Source organism: Gymnoscopelus braueri (genome assembly GCF_963280865.1).
Source record: "Gymnoscopelus braueri genome assembly, chromosome: 18".
Classification (NCBI taxonomy): Eukaryota; Metazoa; Chordata; class Actinopteri; order Myctophiformes; family Myctophidae; genus Gymnoscopelus; species Gymnoscopelus braueri.
Window position 1 is genome coordinate 38,624,669 of NC_137618.1, and position 24,906 is coordinate 38,649,574.

The 24,906-nt window shown below is 40.4% G+C and overlaps 1 protein-coding gene and 1 pseudogene across 2 annotated transcripts; both read right to left on the reverse strand.

The window, feature by feature from the left end:
• Positions 1 to 3,702: 3,702 nt before the first annotated feature.
• Positions 3,703 to 13,565, reverse strand: LOC308073355 (hemopexin-like; annotated as a pseudogene). The gene is made up of 10 exons: positions 13,504 to 13,565; positions 13,028 to 13,047; positions 12,752 to 12,883; positions 10,584 to 10,744; positions 9,006 to 9,159; positions 8,482 to 8,697; positions 7,393 to 7,488; positions 6,702 to 6,829; positions 6,020 to 6,202; positions 3,703 to 3,899 (listed from the first exon to the last, which is right to left on the reverse strand). The product of its transcript is annotated as a hemopexin-like (transcript).
• Positions 13,566 to 16,316: 2,751 nt separating this feature from the next.
• On the reverse strand, positions 16,317 to 24,906 carry LOC308073356 (hemopexin-like; the record flags this gene model as incomplete). The annotated part of the gene is made up of 11 exons (XM_080412226.1): positions 16,317 to 16,546; positions 17,296 to 17,443; positions 18,056 to 18,189; positions 18,482 to 18,577; positions 19,465 to 19,677; positions 19,991 to 20,144; positions 21,265 to 21,422; positions 21,672 to 21,860; positions 23,577 to 23,599; positions 24,277 to 24,300; positions 24,842 to 24,906. The coding sequence occupies 11 exons, from the start codon at positions 24,904 to 24,906 to the stop codon at positions 16,317 to 16,319; spliced, it is 1,434 nt and encodes a 477-aa protein (XP_080268352.1).

Below are 24,906 nucleotides of genomic sequence, written 5' to 3' on the forward strand. Positions count from 1 at the left end.
TACAACTCATGCCCTGTTTGACCTACAGCCATGAAACTTGGATACACATATATGCGTCTCTTCATGCTGAACAACTTTCACCCTCTGACTTTTGACCTCTGACCTTTAGATCTCCCACCATTTTGAATTATATGAAAATCCTCCTCCTGGGATTTTTGAGTAATCTGCACGAAACGTTTTACACATGAACTTTGGACCTATGCCGACAAACAAGCAGCAAAGATTTTCCATAAGTGAAAAAATGAAGCTTTAATGAGCCAATGAATATTGCAGTTTTATGACAATTATTCATCTGCCCCTAACACATACATGCAGACTCACATTTCTTTGAAACTTTGCGGTAAAGTTGGTCATTCCAAATATCACTGAAACCAATCTTACTCCAATTGGTCAAAGGGGGGCGCTATAGCAATTTTTTGAAAATGCAAACTTTAAACAGGCAAAAGTCATGCCTGTTTGGCCGACAGCCATTAAACCTGCTTACACATGTGCCTTGACTCATGAGGAACACATGTATCACGTTGACCAGTAAGCTCCGCCCTTAGATTGTCCGCAATTTTGAGCAGTTTGAAAAAACAGTTAAACCCAGGATTTTTCAGCTATTTGCGTGAAACTGTATCATCTGTCTGATCTCCTTTTTCACAGGTTCTTGTCTGTTGGTCCAATGGCTTTTCCCTTAAGCGAGTGCCTCACGACCGAAAGGTTGCAGGTTCAAGTCTCACTTGATGCAGACTCATTTAAGTTGAATTGCAAAAAACATGACTGTATCAATGAATACATGTGCAAACAGATAACATGAAATGCTTATTTGAGAGTATATTTTTTCAATGTATGACGTACTTCATTGTGAAAATAGCCGATCTACAATCTCACAACTTTTCAGATAGCAACGTTTTGTGAGCTTGTAGATCGGCTGCTTTCACTGGTTTCGGTTTCGAGGAGACATACAATTTCTCTATTGGTAAATGGTTTGTGAACGAGTGATCTTAGTGTTAGTGTTAGTGTGAATCTTTTTTCACTGGTTCTGTTCTGTTGGTCCAATGGCGTCTCGCTTCAGCATCAGCCTCTGGATCCAAGATCGCCAGTTCAAGCCTCAACTCTTGCTGGCTACTTTTCAATTGTATCGCACAAAACATGACTGTATCAATTAATGCATGCGTAACTGTTAAAGGTAACATGAAATGCTTCTTGGAGAGATTATTTTTTTGCAATATATGACAAATATATGACATTGTGAACATAGCCGATCTACAATCTCACAACTTTTCAGATAGCAACGTGTTTCTGAGCTTGTAGATCGGCTGCTGTGTTATATCTTTTTTTCACAGGTCTTGTCTGTTGGTCAAATGGCTTCTCCCTTAAGTGACTGCCTCTTGACTTCAAGGTTGCCGGTTCAAGCCTCTCTTGATGCAGACTCATTTAAGTTGAATTGCAAAAAAAATGAATGTAATCAATGAATACATGTGCAAAGGGTAAAGATAACATGAAATGCTTATTTGAGAGGGTATGTTTTTGCAATGTATGACATACTTCATTCTGAACATAGCCGATCTACAATCTCAAAACTTTTCAGATAGCAACGTGTTTCTGAGCTTGTAGATCGGCTGCCTTTCACTGGTTCACTTTTATCTTCAACAGACAACCTTAGCCTGGATAAAGCTATAGCACTATAGGTAGTGTTGCAGCCTGTCAATCCAAAGGTTGAGGGTTTGATTCCTGTTAATGGCAATAAGTGAGACGTCCAATCAATCCAATCCGTTTTACACATGAACTTTGGACCTATGCCGACAAACCTGTGCAAAAGATTTTCCATAAGTGAAAAAATGAAGCTTTAATGAGCCAATGAATATTGCAGTTTTATGACAATTATTCATCTGCCCCTAACACATACATGCAGACTCACATTTCTTTGAAACTTTGCGTTAATGTTGAGGGTCATTCCAAACTATTACTGAAACCAATCTTACTCCAATTGGTCAAAGGGGGGCGCTATAGCGATTTTTTGAAAGTGCAAAATTTAAACAGGCAAAAGTCATGCCTCGTTTGGCCGACAGCCATTAAACCTGCTTACACATGTGCCTTGACTCATGAGGAACACATGTATCACGTTTGACCAGTAAGCTCCGCCCTTAGATGTCCACAATTTTGAGCAGTTTGAAAAACACTTAAACCCAGGATTTTTCAGTTATTTGCGTGAAATGGTATCATCTGTCTGACCTCCGTTTTCACTGTATCAGGTCTGTTGGTCCAATGGCTTCCTGCTTAAGTGAATGTTTCACAACATCAAGGTTGCCGGTTCAAGCCTCACTTGGTGGAGACTTCATTTAAAGTGCATTGCAAACAACAAGACTGTATTAATGAATACATATACAATTGATAAAGATAACATTAAATGCTTATCTGAGAAGATATGTTTTTGCAATGTATGACATACTTCATTCTGAAAATAGCCGATCTACAATCTCAAAACTTTTCAGATAGCAACGAGTTTCTGAGCTTGTAGATCGGCTGCTTTCACTGGTTCACTTTTATCTTCAACAGACAACCTTAGCCTGGACAAAGCTATAGCACCATAGGTAGTGTTGCATCCTGTCAATCCGAAGGTTGAGGGTTCGATTCCTGTTAATGGCAATAGGTTGAGATGTCCAATCAATCCATTCTGCTTCCATCTCTCTCTCTCTTCAATCTATTATGTTTCCATGTCTCTCTCTCTCTTCAATCTATTCTGTTCCATGTCTCTCTCTCTCTCTTCTCTTCAATCTATTCCGTTTCCATGTCTCCCTCTTCAATCTATTCCGTTTCCATGTCTCTCTCTCTCTCTCTCTTCAATCTATTCCGTTTCCAAGTCTCTCTCTCTCTTCTCTTCAATCTATTCAGTTTCTCTCTCTCTCTCTCTCTCTCTCTCTTTTCTCTTCAATCTATTCCGTTTCTCTCTCTCTCTCTCTCTCTCTCTCTCTCTCTCTCTTCTCTCTCTCTCACTCTCTCCTCTCTCTCTCTCTCTCTCTCTCTCTCTCTCTCTCTCCTCTCCTCTCTCTCTCTCTTCAATCTATTCCGATTCTCTCTCTCTCTCTCTCTCTCTCCTCTTTCTCTTCAATCTATTCCGTTTCTCTCTCTCTTTCTCTTCAATCTATTCCGTTTCTCTCTCTCTTTCTCTTCAATCTATTCCGTTTCTCTCTCTCTCTTTCTCTTCAATCTATTCCGTTTCTCTCTCTCTCTCTCTTTCTCTTCAATCTATTCCGTTTCTCTCTCTCTCTCTCTCTATCATCTCTCTCTCTCTCTCATCTCTCTCTCTCTCTCTCTCTCTCTCTCTCTCTCTCTCTCATCCTCTCTCTCTCTCTCTCTCTCTCTCTCTCTCTCTCTCTCTCTCTCTCTCTCCTCTCTCTCTCTCTCTCTCTCTCTCTCTCTCTCTCTCTCTCTCTCTCTCTCTCTCTTTATCCTGCTACTGGTCAGACTGAATTAAATACATGCATTTAATTGTGGGAAATGAAGACTGATATTTTTTATATTAGTTTGATGATATCACAATTTAACATTTTAATAAAAAAAGATCTGGCATCTCTGTTTTGGCCAATTTTTCAAAATGTGTAATTCTTTCAGTATTTTTCCTTTAAAAAAAGAAAAATAAGCAGGGCCTTTCTGTGTTTTATATGCCGGAACGTTTAGTGGTCACAGCCCAAGAGATCCCGGGAAACCCTGTGCTGCTCAGGCATGGCCCTGGAAGCGATCATGAGCATGGGGGCTTGCAAACTGGTAGTAGTGGTTTCCCCGAACCACTGTCACGCCATCGGGACCACACATGGCATCGTCCACCTTCTTGAAAAGTGGCAGAGGTGGCAGAGGGCGCTCGTTTGTTTCGGCACGGGGGCTGGCCTTCATGTCTACGTCATAGATGTGATTACCTGGAGCCAAAGAAAGTAGGAAGAGATCTGTGATGGTCAGATAGGAAAAGGGATGCCATGACATTTTGTACAGAATCTATTAATCAACTTCTTGTTTGATAGTGCTTGGACGAACCAGCTAACTCCATTTCAGCTTTTATTTTTTTCATAAATCAACGCTATTGAACACCCTTTACGTCTGTGTAAAAAAATCAAAACATTTGAACCAATGAAAAGTATTAAAAAGCGCCTCTGACGAAAATCCCAACTCCATTGGATCCTCAAACTGTCCGTCAAAAACAAACAACTCCCCCCTCCCCTCTCCAGTGCTGCTTTTTAACAGCATGAGTACAGCACGCTGCGCAGTGAGCCAGGAGGAGGATCACGTTACAAACTCCCCGTAGTCTGTTAAAACTATGCGGAGTGTACCTGTTTATCAAACTTAGCACTGACGCTAATGTTATGAAAACAAGTAATTATATTTCTAAAATGTATGAAGTGTTTAATGAGGAGAGCAATGTGACAAGAAGAAAGGCGTTCATAGCATTTCTGTCGCACTGAAACCTCTCCCTCAGCATCGAGTGGAGCTATTGTTGTTTAGACAACAACTCCATTTCAGCTTGATTTCTGCTCGTCTGAAACTATTAACTCCACTAGCGCTGGGTAAGTGTTGATTTACCTGCGATTTGGGTAAAGTGTTGATAATATAATGACACATGCAAGTATCTGACAATATATAAAGTCACTATACCAACTTTGATGAGGCAGTATTGATTTGTTTTAAAATATAAGGTTTTCTTCATTTCCTGACAAACTTATATTTTGTTTTCTCGTTTCCTGAACAATGAGCGTTTTTGGAGTTAGCGGTTCAGGCTGGACAGCAGAGATATCATAGTAGTACCCGGGGAAGGGCTGTCCGCACCGAGACATGGCCATCACCATTGATAATGCTGTGGTGACGTCAACTCGGGACTGCGACGATCTGGGTGTGACCTTGGACGATCAACTGTCGTTCTCGGCAAACATCGCATCAGTGACACAGTCCTGCAGATTCCTCCTCTACAACATCAACAGGATTCGCCCCTTCCTCACAGAGAAGGCAGCCCAGGTGCTCATCCAGGCTCTTGTCATCTCCCGCCTGGACTACTGCAACTGCCTCCTTGCTGGTGCTCCGGCATCTGCCATCAGACTTCTGGAGCCTGTTCAGAAAGCTGCGGCTCGTCTGGTGTTCAACCGCCCCAAGTTCTCCCACACAACTACCTTCTCCGTTCTCTACACTGGCTCCCTGTAGCGGCTCGCATCCAGTTTAAAACCCTGGTGCTAGCCTATAGGGCAGTGAAAGGAACAGCTCCTTCTTAGCTCCGGGCTATGGTCGATGCTCACACCCCTGCCCGACCACTTCGGTCTGCCACCTTGGAGCGACTGATTGCCTCGTCACTCAAGGGTCCTTCTGGCCGATCTACACGGTCACAACTTTTTTCTGTTCTGGCCCCCCAGTAGTGGAATGAACTTCCCACTGATGTCAGGACAGCAGAGTCGACTGCCCATCTTTCGCCGCAGACTGAAACCCACCTCTTCAGGAAACACTACCCTTCCTCTTCACCTGGCCTACTTGTTGTTAACTAGTTGTACGAACTCTTGTTTTATTGTTGTATTGTTTTATTGGATCTTGTTAGTCGATACACTTATTTGTTTTAGCTCTTGCCTCATTTGATTTTGCTATTTTGTCTCATCTGTTTAAGAAACTAGGTAGCTGATATATTGCACTTTTACCTTAGCGCTAGGTATACTCTTGGTTGCTTGTTTTTGCAGAAATACACTTAAGACTTCTGGTGATTAGTAGTTTCGTTCCCTACCTATGTTGAATGCACTTATTGTAAGTCGCTTTGGATTAAAGCGTCTGCTAAATGACTGTAAGGTAATGTAATGTAATGTAATTAGATGATGATGAAGTGTCAAATAAGCGAAAGGGGGGAAGCAAATTATCACATGGAAGGATGCGAGATTCTGTAACAAAGACTATCATAATTTGCCATTCAAATGTTTCTAATTGCATAGCTTATCAAAATGTATTATCTCTCGAGTGTTAAGCAAGGGGATGCAGCTCTGTCTTCATGGTCCTACTTCCTATTCTCCTCAACAGGCATTGTTAATTTTAGGATTAGACCATGGGTTTACCTTTGATGACGTGAATGATGTCGTCACCTCGCAGTGGAAAGCTGCATCAATATGGCCCTCACACCCAGGTACTCCTTCACTGCTTTGGGGTAACCCTCCAGGAGAGTGTGGGGCTCCTCAAATGTGTAGGCAAACACCTTATCATCCTAAGGAGCAGACTTGGAGTTTAGCCTGGAAGCAGCGTTTGTCTGTCAACAGCACATTTGTGTGTGTGTGTGTGTGTGTGTGTGGTGTGTGTGTGTGTGTGTGTGTGTGTGTGTGTGTGTGTGTGTGTGTGTGTGTGTGTGTGTGGTGTGTGTGTGTGTGTGTGTGTGTGTGTGTGTGTGTGTGTGTGCACGTGTGCGTGTGCGTGTGCGTGTGTGTGTGTTGCCTTAAAATACTTGGCTTTTGCAATGCTTGCACGCATGCACGCACACACGCACGCACGCACGCACGCACGCACGCGCACACACACACACACAGCTTGCTTTTTATCTTCCATGCTGTAGTAAATCCAATCCCCCAAAGATCACATTTTCAAAGAAGAAACGTGAATTCCTGCACACCCTTATTCCCTTTTTTCTTTGGGGATATTTGCATGTGAACACCACCGATGCATGTATACATACTATCGACATTATGTGCATGTGCGCTTCATTAGCTTACCTTGATCAAGTACAGGTGGTGGTCATAGGAGAAGACAGTATCAACGTCACTGTGCACCTCCTTGAAGGCATGCTCAATGGTGTCAGCCTCAAAATTCGACTGATTGTCCTTGTGTAGATAGTGGTGGCCTGAGAGACACGTATACAGTATGGTCCGTCTTGTAGGCAGAGTATAATATGAACTCCACTTATCGGTAAAAAGATTGCATAGATAGTGTATGTAGTATGTAGTACTCTGTCAGCCACTGTGGCACGAGACAAGTCAGTGTGAAACAGTGACAGGTTGGTGATTCCCAATTCACAGTCCTGGGAATCACCAACCACCATGGCCTGTATAGTAGGAAGTTAGTATCCTGTTTTTGTCTTTTAACAAAGCATAACATATTCCTGCCTTGAATGTGTAAAACATCCACACCTCAACAAGAAGGAACCTTTTTGTGAACATAGACTAGCCTCTTCTGTAGCTGACTAGTTGCTTTAGACTGACTTGTGGACCTCAGAGCATACAGTATAATAGCTACTGTTAGGCATGGTTTGGTTTCTCATCTGTGGGATCATGAGACCAAAATGATGTACAAATGATGGCCACGAAGATGCAACGGCTTAGATAGAGAAATATTATGGGTTGTGCGTTCTTGCTTGTTGACTTTGACTTTTTAGACGGGCTGCTGTCTAGTCTGGTCTTGTCTCACCTCTGAAGGCATACAGGTTCCCAGCATTGTCCGACACGATGCCTTCCAGGTGCACACGACTGCAACGCTCTCTCTCCACATGGTCAGTGTCATTTCCTGGAGAATATATGCACCAGCTTCTGAGGTCAATGTTACATACACTTTAATCACAGATTGCTCAGTAAAAAAATACATTTCAGACATTGCCTAATTTCTTTTCTTTAATTAATCATCATTTTTCTTCAAACTGCAAAATGTGCACACACATACACACAAATGTGTGTGTGTGTGTGTGTGTGTGTGTGTGTGTGTGTGTGTGTGTGTGTGTGTGTGTGTGTGTGTGTGTGTGTGTGTGTGTGTGTGTGTGTGAGTGCATGCGTGCGTGCGTGCGTGCGTGCGTGTGTGCATGCATGCACATTAAAAATAGCCAGCACTTGAGGTTTGTTTTTGTTTAACCATCACAAAGACTAGCATATTGACATATTGAGTAAGCGCCTACTCTGTTTGATGTGTGGGTGCTGGTATTCAGACAGTGCTACCCTATTTGATGTGTGGGCGCTGGTATTCAGACGGTACTACTCTATTTGATGTGTGGGTGCAGGTATTCAGGCAGTACTACTCTATTTGCGCTTATTAGAGCAATGGTCACCGAGTTATGGCCATTTGAAATGTTAGAAACTGCTGTGACACTGCTGTAGTGCACCATACAGCATGTGTGCAATTTAGGTTTATTTAATTACTTTGAAGTATTTTTAAAGATTGTATGAACTTTTCAGTAGTTATACTTAAGTTAGTTACTTTTTACTTACTTTTAGTATTTTTACTCCAAATAGTTAATTTTAAGTATTTTTACTCAAGTTTGTAGTATTTTTTTACTAATTTTAAGTACTTTAAAGTATTTCTACTCAAAATGTCCTTTTAAGTATTTTTACTCATTGTATTTATGTGTTGCACTATCTCCTGTTTGTGTTTAATTAGCGTAATTGGTTACATCTTTGTGTTGCAATTAGGTGCCCCTTCAGCTGTTGATGCCGTGCTAGGCCAGACAAACACACAAAGTCACATATAGAGCGGCTGGCACCGCAAAAAAATCCTCTTGTCAACACTTACCATACGTGGGGCACTCCGCAAAGTAGTCATGGATCTCTTTGCTCTTGTATTTTCTGTCCACCTCACCGGTCTTAGGGTTGAATTTGGTGAATTGGTGTCCATGGAAGCAGTAATAGTGCTCATTGAAGCGGAATGCAGAGGTGCATTTTGGCAGGCCTGTCCAATTCTCCTCATGGACCTCCTTTGTCTCGAGGTGGAAGTCCCAGATATGGTCACCTTCATTGACAGAAGATAATGTGTTTTGACAGCTGCACTGACCCTATCAAATCAATATTAGCCTTATGGAATTTGAGTAGCCTACATCAAAACACACCGCCACGCACTCCATCTGAATGATTGAGAGGATTTAGCGTTTTTAGGGAAAGCATTTCCTGCAATACAAAAACAAAACAACAAACTACTTAATTCCTTTTAACTATTTAATATGAAAGAACTATGAGCCTGTTGTCCATCGTAGAGTTAAATATACCCTACTTGAGCATGTTTTAAACATAAGGTGGAAACCCATGGGGCATGCTACCAACCCTTGAAGAAGAGGACAGAGTCTTCTTCACACTCTGGCTTGGGGCACTCCACAGCTGCGTCCAGCTCTTCAGGGATTCCAGGGAAGACCTCAGAGATGTTCTTTGGGTAGCCCTTTATAAGCTCTTGTCCACAGTATTCGAATACTTGGTCATGCTGCAACAAGACATCAGAATCACTATCAGCTGATCATTCTCTGCATATTTACCATGACTTGTTTGTGCATAGTAAAAGTTAAGAGTACTAAGTATATAGTAAAAAATCACACCCAGTGTGAGTAAGCGGTGCCTACTCTGTTTGATGAGTGGGCGCTGGCATTCAGGCGGTACAAATCTATTTGATGTGTGGGCGCTGGCATTCAGACGGTACTACTCTATTTGATGTGTGGGTGCTGGTATTGAGGCGGTACTAAAAGAGTATTTGAACAGTTTTTATCAACTTTTAAGTATAATTACTCATTTTGAGTACTACTGAGTATTTCAGTATTCTTTCAGTACTCTTCAGTATTGTTACTCAATGTATTTACTTTAAATTATTTTTAGTCACTTTATTTACTTTATAGTTTTTTTTACTAATTTTTACAACTTTTAAGTATTTTGACTCTTTATCAACTTTTAAGTATTTTTACAATTGTTTTCAACTTTTAAGTATTTTTACTCATTTTGAGTATTTTTACTCAATATAATTTTAGTCACTTTATTTACTTTAAAGTAGTTTTTACAAATTTTTACAACTTTCAAGTATTTTTACTCTTTTTTATCAACTTTTAAGTATTTTTACTATTTTTTTCAATGTTTAAGTATTTTTACTCTTTTTTTCAACGTTTAAGTATTTTTACTCATTTTGAGTACTTTTAAGTATTTTTACTCGTTATAAGTACTCTTAAGTATTTTTACTCAAGGTATTTACTTTTAAATATTTGTACTCTATTTACTTTTAATTTGTGTGTGTGTGTGTGTGTGTGTGTGTGTGTGTGTGTGTGAGAGTGTGTGTGTGTGTGTGTGTGTGTGTGTGTGTGTGTGTGTGTGTGTGTGTGTGTGTGTGTGTGTGTGTGTGTGTGTGTGTGTGTGTGTGTGTGTGTGTGTGCATCTTTGTGTTGCAATCAGCTGCAGCTGTTGATGCCGTGCTCGGACGGACGGACGGACAGACGGACGGACATACACGCAAACACACACGGTCAAATGTAGAGCGGTTGGCACCGCTAACAAGTAAAGTATATACAATATATACTCCTCTATCTGTATTGTACCCTATATCAAATTTGACATTCCATTTATGAGATTGATAGTCGTTAGATGAGCAATGATACTTTGCCATGTTACTGATTTTTTTTTAAAGTTTTCATTGCAATTACCTTCATAAGAGCAGACATTAGGAGATTCAAAAAACATGACACATTATATAGCATTAGACAGGTTGCAGTGTGCAAAGAAGATCGGTTAGGATTAGTTAATGGCTTACTCTAGAGAAGAATCTCACAGCTTTTCCTAACCAAATCACGGGGCTGTTCCAGTAAGAGATGATATTTGGAGGGGGAATTACTGAAGGGGGAAGAAGGTGAGCTGATGGAAGCACTGTACCAGGAACAAGAATGTGTGGTGATGGTCACTCAGGCTGTCGCTCTTGTGGGCCAAACTGACGGCAGCATCCACGTGGTCCAGGTGGTGATGTTCATCCAGCTCATGGAAGGTCTCGTTGGCTGCCTCAACCTTGCCATGGAAACCCGTCCAGAGATGCTCATCTAGCCGGAAAAAAGGCATGGAAATTTCATATAGCAATACCACAACAGAAGACAATCTAATTTCCCACTACTGGAGTGTACTACTGAAACATTTAATTGGAAGAGAGAAGAAATCCAAACGGTGTGGTTGAATTGACGAACCTCTCTCTTGCTTTACACTGGCTGCGGGTACATGGACCATCATGTATTCATTCAGAATGAACTCATTCAGAATGAACTCATTCCGAATAGAGGAATCCGTTCCACTCACCTGTTTACCTGAATTAAAGTATTCCTCGTTTACATGACCAAAGCATTCATTCGGAATATAACTTTTGACATGCGCAAAGTGGTTCCCGCCTACGCCCGGGCATGGACCAGGGGCCACTACCCGGAGCAGAGCTTCCCCTGGTGGGCATGGGAGGAGGCAATAGCCCCCTTGTGCCTCCGCAGCGGAGGTCTGTCGGTCGTAGGCAGGCCGGTAAGCAACGCACCGACTCCTGGCCAGGCAGCGTTGTATGCGGTGCAAGCCTGTGTTCCTTTGTTATCGCCGTTTTAATGCAAAAGTAGCAGATCTACAAGTTCAGACCAGTTAATCTTTTTGTATTGGTACCAGACACGGTAAAACGTAAGCTAGCCTATACGATTTGTCACATTTCTCATGTAGGTACGATGACGTCATCGCGCATTCACACATGGTCATTATAATAATAAATAATAATACATAAACACCGGACCGCTCATGGTCATTATAATAATAAATGGAGAGAGAGAGAGAGAGAGAGAGAGAGAGAGAGAGAGCAACACTACAGTCTATGAAACAAGGTACGCTCATTTATGGCAAAAGTACAAAAGTATTGGCATCAAAATATACTTAAGTAGAAAGTATAAGCTACTCAAGTGTCACGTTTTTCTTGTATTATTATGAAAAAGCTTTGAAACATGCTATAACTCATTCACTGTGACGAAAACCCTCTTTCTGCGCCGAGTAGCGCGCGGAGCGCACACGGTTGAATGCGCGGTCTGTCGCCCTAAAACACAATCGCCCTGGGTCAAAATCCAGCGACCATGGATAAAACAAAAAAAATCTTTGTCATGTGGCCAGGGATTCTTTTTAAAAACTGAGGACTAAATTACCCGTTTAGAAAAAGGCTTATTAAATGACGCTATAGAATAGAATCATTCATTTTATCCCTCAGGAGCGAGCGCTTCTCAGCACCAACCGTTGCCGAATTAGAGATTTGATAGGTCATTTTTGGACAATTCTGACAGCACTACTAAGCACGGACATGCGCAAAGGAATGCATGTATTCCAAACAGAGAGGAGCGTTCGGAATAAAGTGTTTATATGGTCAATTCCGATTGGTATATCCCTATTCAAACGGTCTATACCACCCCTCCAAACCCGAATGAAAATTCATTCGGGTCAGACTGGAATGGAATATTCTATTCCAATTGACATGTTTACATGAGCATTTCTATTCTGAATGAATTCATCCATTCATTCATTCCGAATAGAAGTGTAAGTGTATTCATTCCGAATGAAACTGTCCATGTACCCGCAGCCACTGACAATGACAATGAGAGAGAGAGAGAGAGAGAGAGAGAGAGAGAGAGAGAGAGAGAGAGAGAGAGAGAGAGAGAGAGAGAGAGAGAACTGTGATTGTGGCAACATCCGCACCGTGACCTTATCTCACTCTAAATGGGTTAAGCAGTACACCAACTAAAATAAATAATGACTGCTGACCATTGTATTTCATTAATTCAAACGGTGTGGTTGACGAACCTCTCTCTTGCTTTACAATGACTAGCCAATAGGATATATTTGAAGTGTATATTTTATGTAGTGCTCACAAAGACACAACCATTATGATATATTCCAAGCACCCATTGTGAAAATAATCAAGGAAAGGGAGCTGGCAGAGGTTTAACACTAGAGCCCGATTCAAAATATAAAAAAAAAATAGCCAATCTACAGTGTAAGTTCACATTATTGTTATTTTAGTTTTTCAGTGTTTGGGGACTTACTCTTGAAGAATAATGGGATTCCCTCACTGTTCACAGTTACAGCCTCCATCTCTATGTCATGACACCGGTCATGTTGATGCTCATCATGTCCAGCCACATGATGATGTCCATGATCGGCGGTATGATGATGATCTACAAACGCACAGAAACAGTCAATGATGGGAAATATTATGGAGAACGTTTTTCATGACATTGATGCTTCCTACAAATCTTGGAATTCCAATGTAAGGCCATTGTTACTCAGTGAGTGTCTTTGACTTTTTTTTTGCAACTCACCTCCACCCCCTTCGTGGTGCCTGGATGAGTGGAGAGAGAGACAAAAAAAAAGGTATTTCATGTTGCATTATAGTATAACATTGTACAAGACGTACACTCCTAAACATTTTAATTTGAACCTCTTAAGCTCCATATTTGACAAGTAGTGAAAATAGGTCTACTGTACATGCTAACAACGTGTTGTGATGTGACGTGTTGAAAGCGTGTAGATCTATTTTCGCATTTGTTTTTTAATGCTTGAAGAACAATTGAATGTATTAAATTGTTTTTGAAAAATTGCAGGAAATAGGGATGCCATGGTTTAATGTGGTTAATCATGCCCTGTGAGGACTGCATTAACACTGCATTTAATCTGTCCTCAGACAAATGTTGTAGGGTTGCTCCTTTAAATCCTCTGAGTAGAAAAATGAATGACAGGTAACTCATATGGAATACTTTCCTTGATGAAGAGGGCTATGGATTTCCATCCTACTTACGGGGCAGCATGGCAGAGGGCTGCAGCCAGGCACAGACACAGTGTCCAGGAGAGCAGCTGCATGGTGATCAGGGGTGGCTGGAGGGGTCCAGAAAGAGATCAGACCTGGGTAAGAGGTACGCTGGTTAATGCTGCAGCTACTATTTATACTCAGGATATGTCACCTCATCGTCAGGCTAGGACATTAGGGCAGAGAGTATGACCACAGTGTATGCACTTTTTGCCTCAAACACGCCCACGGTGTGCAAAAAGACAGCACAGACCTGTGTGTGTGTGTGTGTGTGTGTGTGTGTGTGTGTGTGTGTGTGTGTGTGTGTGTGTGTGTGTGTGTGTGTGTGTGTGTGTGTGTGAGAGTGAGAGTGAGAGTGAGAGAGAGAGAGGGAGAGAGAGAGAGAGAGAGAGAGATTGAGAGAGAGAGAGAGAGAGAGAGAGAGAGAGAGAGAGAAAGAAAGAAAGAAAGAGAGAGAAAGAGAGAGAGAGAGAGAGAGAGAGAGAGAGAGTCTGACTGTGATGACCTTATCTCACTCTAAAATAAACTCAGTGCACCAACTAAAATAAATATAGACTGCTGACCATTGTATTTCATTAATTTGAACATTAACAGAGCACGTTGGATTCATTGGTTTGGTTCTAATGCTGTCATTTTATATGGCATTTGGCATTGTGTCCTTTCCATCCCACAAATGCAGGGTAGTATGGAAGACCATGTAGCAACTCATAATGTAATAACGGCTCATAATGTAACAGTTCATAATGTAATAAACTAAATGAAATGTAATCAAAATGCATAATGTAATACTAATAATAAGCTCATAATGTCATGAAATCATGAGCGCATTACGTAATAACGGATTTTTGCACAATGTAATAATGTGTTACATTAAGAACCCGCTCATATTGTAATAATGGCTCATATTGTTGAGAAAAGTGTTCAGAAAATAAGGTGAATTTTTAACCCTTCTATGGGCATCAAAGACAATTAAACAGAAGGGTCGTTGTCGTGTGCGTCCAATGCATAGGCTAGTGTGATGAAAATATTGACTTTCTGTATCTGTGTCTGGTACTTATTATGTATGGAGGTCATGGGTGAGAAAAACATCTCTGGCAAGGGCAAGTAGGGTGAAATTATATTAGCATATTCGTACTGTATATTATTCTTGAACTCTATTTTTGTGCATTTATCTATTTATGTAATTTGCGCAGGCCTAATGAGATGTTCTATGCTTTTAATAAAGCCACGCTTTTAATAAAAGCATAGAACATCTCTGCTTTTTTGTTTAATGGAATATTAATTACAGTTTAACAGCTCTTTAATAACTGTGTCTAAACCTCATTCAGAAACGCCAGAGCTGATGCTATTGGCTATTGCTTAACAGTGTGATCTGCATCAATTTAAAGCATTGATGAATGGTTGTGTAAGTCCCTGAAATGACCAAGTCACTGACCGTCTGGCTGCTCCCCTCCTCTTGCTACATGTTTCCAAGGTTATTCAAAGATTCAATCGTATATCCTCCCACAGAGCAACAGATTCAGGTATACAGGGCAGACAGTGTAGATACTCCCAAGAAATGGATAATAAATATTTCCTAAATGACATGTTTATAATAGTCAGGAAATGAAACACACACCCACATTCACACAAAAAGAAAATGAGACATTATTATGTTCTGCAAGAACATGTAGGCTAGTCCCAAAAAGACCTCTGTGTGTCTGGTACACCCACAGCGTAATTTATATTCTGTAGTACACATACATTACGATTCACAAATTGACCACATCACAGATTATTTCTCCTGTTTCTGGAGAGAATGTTGTTGATTGGACAGTCCTCGGACATACAGTGGTGCCACAATCTACACACTGAGCGGTGTTCCCCATTAAATAAATACTACAAAAGAATCGATCAACTGATCCCTGGTTAGCTGGTGGATTGGTTGTGGAGCGGAGGCTCTCTCACTACTTTGTTTGTTTTGCTGAAATGCTCGAGCAAAGGTGCCTACCCACAATGCATTAATCAGCTTGCACCAGGAATTTGGAAGAAACCTGACTTCCTTAACTTGTAACTTTTGTTACACCCACCCAACTGGACCTTATGTGGTTTGGTGTTAATCCTTTCACGAAAGGATAACACAGTGTGAACAAGAGCAAAACCTTGAAGTGAAATAAATGTTTGGCCTAAGGGTCACGCTAAAGGAAAGGCCATCGGGTCATGGGTTTCATGGATTTTATTTCGATTTTGAGATGCCTTGTGTGCATGTGGAGAAGTTAGTCTAATGGGCACTACAGGAAAGGCATGGTGTAGCACAGAAAATGCCTTGGCAATCCAGCCAGTAGCTTTTGAGGTAATTGTTTGAGCCGACCCCATTAACATCACCATTTTAGCCAGCTGTTTTCAAAATATTTTATATATTGTGATTGTTGTGTCCAAGTTGGAAAAGAGAAAAGGAGCCATGTTTAGTATGAAAGACAAGTTTATTATAAACTCAAATCAAGGGGATACAAATGCTTTCCTTCAATCTCACAATTGTTTTAGTTAGCTCAGAAACACGAGGTTATTGTTGAGTGAGCAGAGGTAACTACCCCATAACAAAGGACATTCCACAGTGTGACTAAACCCCGACACTATTGTTCAGTTGCAGAGAGGATATATACTTTCAGAACAAAGTGAACAACTGGAACCCAATGGTCAGCTGCATCACTAAGTCACAGCCAGAAAACAATCTAACACTAATAATATGGTACTTTTTGTCTAATCTTATCTCAGCAACACTATCAATAGGTGATGGTCCATCCATACTGTGAGCACATTGCCACCTAGTGGTGGTCACAGCCAAACATCTCCAGTGCCACCTTGTGCGGCTCTGGTCGGATCCTGCTGTAGGCCAGCAGCATTGGAGTCTCATATTCAAAATAATCTGCTCCTACAAAGACCTGGATGCCGCCAGGGCCACACTTGGCTGCGTCCACCTTAGGGAAGGGCAGCCTGGCCTCTTTGACCACAGCCCTTGGGGTGGCGCTCAAGTCAACATCGAACATCTGATTGCCTGTTGGAAAGCACATAGTGACAAACATTATAGCTTTATGCTAATTATGGTTGTGGCATACTAGAGAATAATTTATTTCAGCTTTTGCATAGGACTATAATCGTATTAATATGAAATTGAAAAATAACTGTTTTGGTCTGCTTTTTGTCATTTTATCAACAGTCATAAACATTTGAACCCTAGTAGTCCTATCTGGAGGGAGCATTCACAGAAAATAGCTGGCCTACAAGCTCACAATGTGTTGTGTTGTGTTGCGACACGATCCGATCTACAGCTTGTAGATCGGCTCGAAGAGTTTTGGTATAGACGGGAAAAAGCAGCCCTGAGGGACCCTTTAAGTCTGCTCCTATACTGTAGTTATAGGATGGGTAAATGCAGAGGACAAATCTCACAGAACAAATTTCAGAGAACAAATATACAGTGACAAAAAAAACACCCCAAGGAGTGGGGTTTATTCTATTCTATTCTATTCTATTCTATTCTATTCTAAGTAAAAGAGTAGTCTTTACTCTTCTTATGGGACTCTGCAGCTCTGGGTCATAAATGCAGCCATATATAGTCATTTTGTATTAATATTGCAATCCAGTACTAATTATATTTAACTGAATTTAAAATATAGAAAAGTATGAATTACAGCAACTATTGACGACTTCATTGTGCAGATACACTCTGTGACCATAATTCTGTATCCTTTGCCAAAATACAGTCACATTTTTGTTAGAGTGGTTCTATACAATATGCCATCATACCTTTCACAACATGCAGGACATGGTGTTCTCCACAGACAAATGTAGCATCCACTGGTCCCTGGACACCCAGCTCCTCTGTCAGGGCTTTGGGGTAGCCCTCGACAAGGTCGTACTGCTCGCCAGACTTATACGCAAACACCTGGTCGTCCTGTCATCACGGAGAGGCGCATAGGAGAACAGAATACAGAACATTATTCCTGGATTTTAAATCATTGTGAAGTCTTTTAACTCTCAGATATAAGAAACACCTTTATTGTTTTTACTCATTTGTGACAGAGTCAAGGAAACCACTTACTCATGTGTTAGTAGCATTGCTGAGAGAATTTTAGGATTTATTTATTTTATTTAGACTGATAGAGTATATCTTTCTGCACTATTTACTTTATTCTTTCATGAATTTCATGAATTTCTTTCTTTAACTAGGAGAAAAATCATTTCGTTTTTTTCCAAAGCTGCTTGCAGATGGATAACAAATGACAAAAAAAAGCAATCTTGATCTTGAAATCTTGAAGATGAGAGGGACACACTTAATTGGAAACAAGTATTTCATTACGCTCTGATGTGTTATCCTGGGTGTAAGTTGTATTGTGATTTTGTTCACATATCTTTTACCAAAATTCTAAAACATCAAATCAAAATGAGTATAATGTGTATTAAACACTACACATGGACAAAATAAACCCTCAAATAAATACCATAGTTACAACTCAGCACCAGTTAAAGCATTGGATGTCATTTCTCCTCCCTGGTGTTACCTCACCTTGATGATGTAGAGCAGGCCATAATCAAAGAAGGCCGCATGCGCATCACCCTTCACCTCCTTGAAGGACTCTGCGATGGGGCTGGCGTGCCAACCGTCTGCCTGCCCCTCATTTTCACGAAGGAAGTAGTCACCTGGTCAGAGAGAGAGAGAGACAGACAAGACAGACAGACAGACAGACAGACAGACAGACAGACAGACAGACAGACAGACAGACAGACAGACAGACAGACAGAGGGTTTGAGGGCAGAATATCCTATCAGAAATCCTCAGTGTTCATTTGATTCTGGGAGTAAAAATATTTAAAATGTCATGTATCCCCCACACGCAATAAAATACTGAGTGTTCATTTAACTATGAGAGTGTAATGGAACCAAATGGACCTGTAAAATTAAATGAACACAATTTGACAGTGCAGTCACTCACCTCTGAAAGCTACTGCCCTCTCCAGGCCATCTGTGACAATGGCATCCAGAGGAACATGGCTGCAGCGTTCTCTCTCTGTGTGGTTGCTCAGACGACCTGCACAGTAAAACAATTGGGTGCAAATTAATAACTGGACAAATAGATGGCACAAACATAATATACAATGATGTATTCTCCTCCAGATATACTTTCAGCTGTAATGGAAATGCCTGCTTAGTCAGGGTTAACCCACCTAGAGTCACTTGTACTAATATACTTTAATTAGTCAACAACATTCATATAGCCTACAGAGCTAGGCAAGATGCTAGTTCTCAGAATTGTCCTTCAAAGTCATATACCTGTAAATGTAATGTTTATTTAACTCTATTGATATGTAATGTTGACCGTGGCCTGGATTGTGACCTTGACCTTTGACTATTTTTTTACTTTGACCTTTTTGAGCCAAAAGTTAATCATCACTTTGGGGTCACCTACTATGAAATCCACCCATGCATTCTAGGGATATTTTGTTCACAGACACACAGACTGCAGTGATTATACAACAACAATAATAATATTAATGAACATGTACCCTTTAGTTATTGTATGGGATTCTCCAAGCATGCACATACTTGGAAATTGTCGCCTATATGTCTTCTAAATTAGGTTATCTAGTATCTACAGTACAACTTCACAAGCTTGTATATTGGATATTGTAGCTTTTTAAATCTTCTGAACATTTCTGAAATGTTTTGAAAAATAATTCTTATAACGACATGCCCAGGTTGAAATGATTAGCAGCTATTGAATATGCCCCAAAATAATAGTTTGGTTTAATTGTCCAAGCTTTTTTTCTCCTTGTTTTGATTGACGATGGATATAACAAAAACAAAAAAACAGTGTTGTCTTAACACCTGGATTTAACCTGGTTTAGCTGACACCTCACTGATGTCTCATCTCCAGGAGAGTGCCTCTTTTCCCTGTGTGTGCAACATCACACTCACCAAAGTTGGGGCACTTCATGAAGTAGTCGCGTGCGTCTTTGGGGTAGACGCCAGTCACAGAGCCAGTGACAGGATGGAACTTTGTGAACTGGTTTCCGTGGAAGCAGTAGTAGTGGCTCTGCCACCGCAGGACAGAGGAGCAGTTGGATAAGTGCATCCAGTGGGCGCTCTTTACCTTCTTTGTTTTGGTGTCAAAGTGGGACACATGACAGCCTGGAAGACATGCGCACCAACAGGTTTAAGTTGATTAACAGTGCTTTGAGTACTCTATTCATTTTACTTGAACGGTAACTGTGCTCTGCCTGAGCTGCTGTTTCTGTCAGATTGCAAAGGCCTTTTTAACCACTTAAACACCATGTACTTCAGTTGACCGGGGTCTCTCAGGGGTCTGCTACACCAAAAGTAACGGGTTGCAGCTTTAAAAAAGGATCTGGCTGAGTAGTATGCACTGCAATGCTTCTAAACTTTTTCAAACAGTTTATGGATAGAAAGTCTGTGCTATCCGTGTCGGTTCCCTGGCATTTACCCTTGAAGAAGATAACAGAGTCACGAACACATTCTCCCTTGGGGCACTCCACGGCAGCATCGATGTTGTTGGGGATTCCAGGGAAGACCTCAGAGATGTCCTTGGGGAATCCCTCCTCCAGTGTATGGTCATGGTAGCTGAACACCTTGTCATTCTAGAGCGGCACGCAGACAGGAGGAGGTAGTGCAGCAAACTTTATCTGTTATGCTATCTAACAATCGCAGTTATTTTAAATACTATTGCGATGACTGAGAAATGTCTTGACCGATACATCGCTTCATGGAACGAACAAAAACAAATCAATCACATCACATCACGGACAAGCCATTTCCACATACCGGTAACTACTGCAGTAAAATGTATTTCATAGTGTTACTGATAGATTCAATGATGGCTCTGTGTGGCTCTAATAAATAAACACACAAAGTTGTTCATAAGCAAATAAAGAAAACAGAACAACAATAAATGAGCAAAATGTGAGAATAAGTTGTGCTTGGGCTTTCAGAAATGACCATTAATTTATTGTCTTTATACAGTATATGCCTGGTAATATGTCTGTTTAACCACTTAAACCCTATACTTTGTTGTACATGTAGCTAAAATAGCTGATGTACAAGCTCATGCCACATTGCGTTGTGATGTGTCGTGAGATTGTACATCGGCTATTATTGCCAAATGTTCACCTAATATTGCAGAATGTTCGCCTATTATGACAGAACCCTACAGCGTCCCAGAATAGGGACCTATAGGTTCATATGTAGATCATCAGGACATTATTTGACATTATTTTGCCCAGTCAGCCTTCCTTAGAAGGAATATAAACACCAAACAGGATGTTAGGTTGGGATGGGACAATATGAAAATTGCACTATTATTTTGGCAAAAATTATTGCGATTAACAATATTATCACGATAATGAAAATATGCTTAAAACTTAAAACGTCACTTTTGTTAAACCACGTTAAACCACTTCATCCCTATTCTTGGGGGAACGCGTTGCAAGGCGTTGTGAGCTTGTAGATCGGCTATTTTTGGCAAATCGATTTGTGTAGACTAGAGTGAAATAAGAGCAGGTCCGTTTTATTCAGTAGATAGAGGGTTTAAGTGGTACTGAATTTGCTGCTTAACAAAAGCTAATTCATCCTAGTGTATGACAGAGGACAATTTCACAATAAATTTAAATCTCTGCGGTACGATTAGTGTGAGCGTTTTTTATCACAATAAACGAAAATAACGATTATCGTCCCATCCCTAGTGTTAGGAGATGGTCCTACCAGGAAGAAGTAGACGTGTTTGTGTTCCTTGTCATCTGCGTGGTGCAGGTTAATGGCAGCGTCAATGAGACCCAGATGAGCATGATGTTCCGCTAGCTCCTTGTAGGAGGCATTGATCCACTCAGAAGGTCCATTGAAGCCCCTCCACATGAAGTCACCTTTAGAAGACAAGTTGAACTGACCGTGACTCATCTTCAAATATAGATCAGGGTTTCCAAACCTTTTTCGACTCAAAACCAAACTGAAATTTGGTCTCTCCATGGAATCCAAACTACATTATGAATGAACAGCTTAAGCCATATTTAAAGAAATTGTGTAGATCAGCTATAATTCACAATTTTTCAACATTGTTTGGAACATTTCCGAAAATGTTTTGAAAAGGTTATGGAAAGGATTTTTTTTTTTACCTTTGAAGAAGTAGGTGATTCCTTGGGCATCTGGGGCAATGGCATCAAACTCAATGCCCTCACAGCGATCGATATGAGCCACATGTTGATGGTCGTCATGGTGATGAACATGACCTTCATGGGCGTGGTCATGACCTCCATCGTGGTGATGATCTCCATGGGCGTGGTCGTGACCCCCATCATGGTGATCTGCGTCAAACAGCCATCACAGTCAGAGAGGCTTACACAAGCAACGGTTTAGTGTCTGGTCTAATAACAATCAGTTTAGTATTAAAACATCGTAAACCAAACATGGAATTGTCATATTTGAGTTTGGTTTTGAAATGTGCAGTAAGTGAGGGGACAGCTGTTGTGGGATTTTGCCCTTCTACAATACTTTTCCACCAATGATTTTTTAACATCAGTGTCATAGGAACTTGACAAAGACAGTCATCTATAAACAAACTAAAACAAAAACAAAACTTCATGGTTCATTTTCATGTCCAAAGAATAACTTCATGACAAAGGAAGAAGGTTGATTGTTGCCAAACTAATTGTCAAAGAGTCCATTTTATGTCTTTGTGTGTCAAAAAATATGCTTAAAAGCGTTCTTATCTACAATTCTGCAGATTAAAGGTATTTGAAGATACTGCAGTCTGTTGACCCTCGTCTATATTGAAGAGCCTTCAAAAGAAGCCTTCAAACGTATTCAGTTTATCCAATGGCATATTGCCGTGCGAGCCTCGCGAACCAGCCTCGGATTGTTGGTAACCCGATAAGGAAACAGGAAGAGTGGGCACTAAGGAGGAGTGGGCACCTTCATGTAAAATTGGCTATTTTTTCAAAAAAAATAAATTGTTGGCAATGTAGACTATAGGCTACATGATTAGAACATGATTGAACATTTGACAGTTAAGGTCTAATATTACTGCAATTGCTACAAATTGCTACAAAACCTGTATATCCAATCATTTTGGGCATAAACAAGAAGTTGAAGGATACAAGTCTGATAATGATATACCGACCCGTGCATGTTCACATATTGTATACTTTACATTACTTCTAAAACAACGTCTGTAATAAACATTTTTTCTAATATTTAGTTCTTTATCATGTTGGACAAAATAGGCAATTGTACATCGAGGTGCCCACTCTTACCTTAGCGCCCACTCTTCTTGTATCCCCCAATAATATGCTGTATAACTTAATACCAAAGCTATAAAACATGCATGGCAATGTCGCCCTCGTGTGGGTATGAACGTGAATTAATTTCAGTTTTGCTGTGTGGTAATTACTCTTTGCATTCTCACATGTTATATTATGATTCTATTGCAAAATAATATGAGTGATATGAGCTGTTTAATTTGAGATTTCCTCGTTTTTAATGAAATTGCTGACAGCTGGTGAAGTTTAAAGCTCATAAAAATACAATACAATAAATAAACAGCCATGGAGAAATTCAAGGCTAAACCCAAGCCTATGTCATGGGTCTTCCACCCGTATGATGTAAAGCAAAGATTGCCACGTCATGAATGTGGTAAATGTGACTTTAGAATAAGATCAACACATTATAATTGTAGTAGGCCTTGTGATCAGAGATAATTGGAGATTAATCAGAGATAATTACTTGATGGCTACATACTTGATATCAACATTATCACTGCTCTGAAGAAGAAAAAAAATTTCTAGTTTAAAGCAGGAGGGAGAGAAGCTCTAAGTGATTCTATCTAAGTAGCGTATAGGCTCAGTGGTGGAAAAAGCACTTTTTTTTTTACTCAAGTTAAAGTATCAATACTGCAATGTAGATATACTCTGCTACAAGTAGAAGACCCGTATTCAAAATTCATAATCAGGAAAACATGTGTCCTATCTTAATGGGCTCTCCTCTTGTGATGTTTTGTGTGGGCAGCGTAATAGAGTGTTTACCTGCCATCATGACATCCAGATTCCTAAAATGCAATTAAAAATACATCATGTTAGCAAACAGTCACCAGATATTCAGTATTGATAAACATAATGAGCTGTGTGTGTACCCTACGGCAGTGGTTCTCAACCTTTTCAGGCCGTGACCCCCCAAAATAATCATATTTAAACTGGGGACCCCCCACCCTGATAACTTGATAAGCACTTGGAATTGTAGGAGTTGAGGCATTACTATTTTGTTTGACTCGGTTCCACAGATACATATTGATATTCTAGCTGAGACATGATGTGGATTGAAAGGTTTTTTATAGTTAAACATAGGCCTAAGGGCGAGAAAAGTTATTGAGTTCTATATCTTTGAAACTGAAAGCAGAAACAACTTGGGAAATGAATGTTGTGAAAATAGCAGATCAACAAGCTCTTGATCGGCTATTTTCACAACTTTTGCCTCTTTCTTATATTATTTGAAAATATGGCCAATGTTTGACCAGTTTTTATAGTATAGTTTGTTGATAACTTTTGCAGTAATGGTTTTTTTCTTTTCTTTCTTTTTCTTTTTGAGGTAGGCTATTAAAAAGGTCTTAAAAGTCCTTAGTTTGTCACTTCACTGTCATCTGGGGGTCCTTGTCATAAAAATATTTGAAAAAGCTTTATAGGTAATACTCTAAATAATCACTGCTGTTAAACATCATGCTCAGCTGACCTTAGGTCACGGGGGCCCTGAGAACTATTGACATGAACAAACACAAGAGCAGAATTCACGGCTTATCTATTCTCTGCATACTGTCACTGTCGGGCAAATGTCCAAAACCGTCACTTTTCAGGAATTGCTAAAAGATAACCTGTGTGTGCCTACACCTTAAGCTTATATAGATCATCTATATCATCATTTTGGTTTGGTGTAGAGGGAAATATTAGCAGACCTATAGAGCCCCGACGGACACCCAATTTAATATGAATTAAGCCACATGTATTGTTAGACATGATTTGGGCTGATGATCTATCATTTAGTCCAGAATTACCTCAGTTTATGTACAGTAGGTATAGAGGTAACAGAGAAACTCGGCTCAAAATAGCAATTCTTCTAGATTCTTTAGTATTTATTACTGGTACATTCATAATAATGGTGAAGATTAACTATCACTCATTCAGCTGGAGACCCCCTCGAACCCCCTCATAAAAGGACATTTGAATACTATAAAAAATGTCTATTAAAAAAGTTAAGAAAATACAAAATAAGCTCAAATAGAATGTGGCAGTGCACTTACGGCGGGGCAGCAGAGCAGAGGGCCACAGCCAGGCACACGCACACAGCCTGGGGGAGCAGCATCAT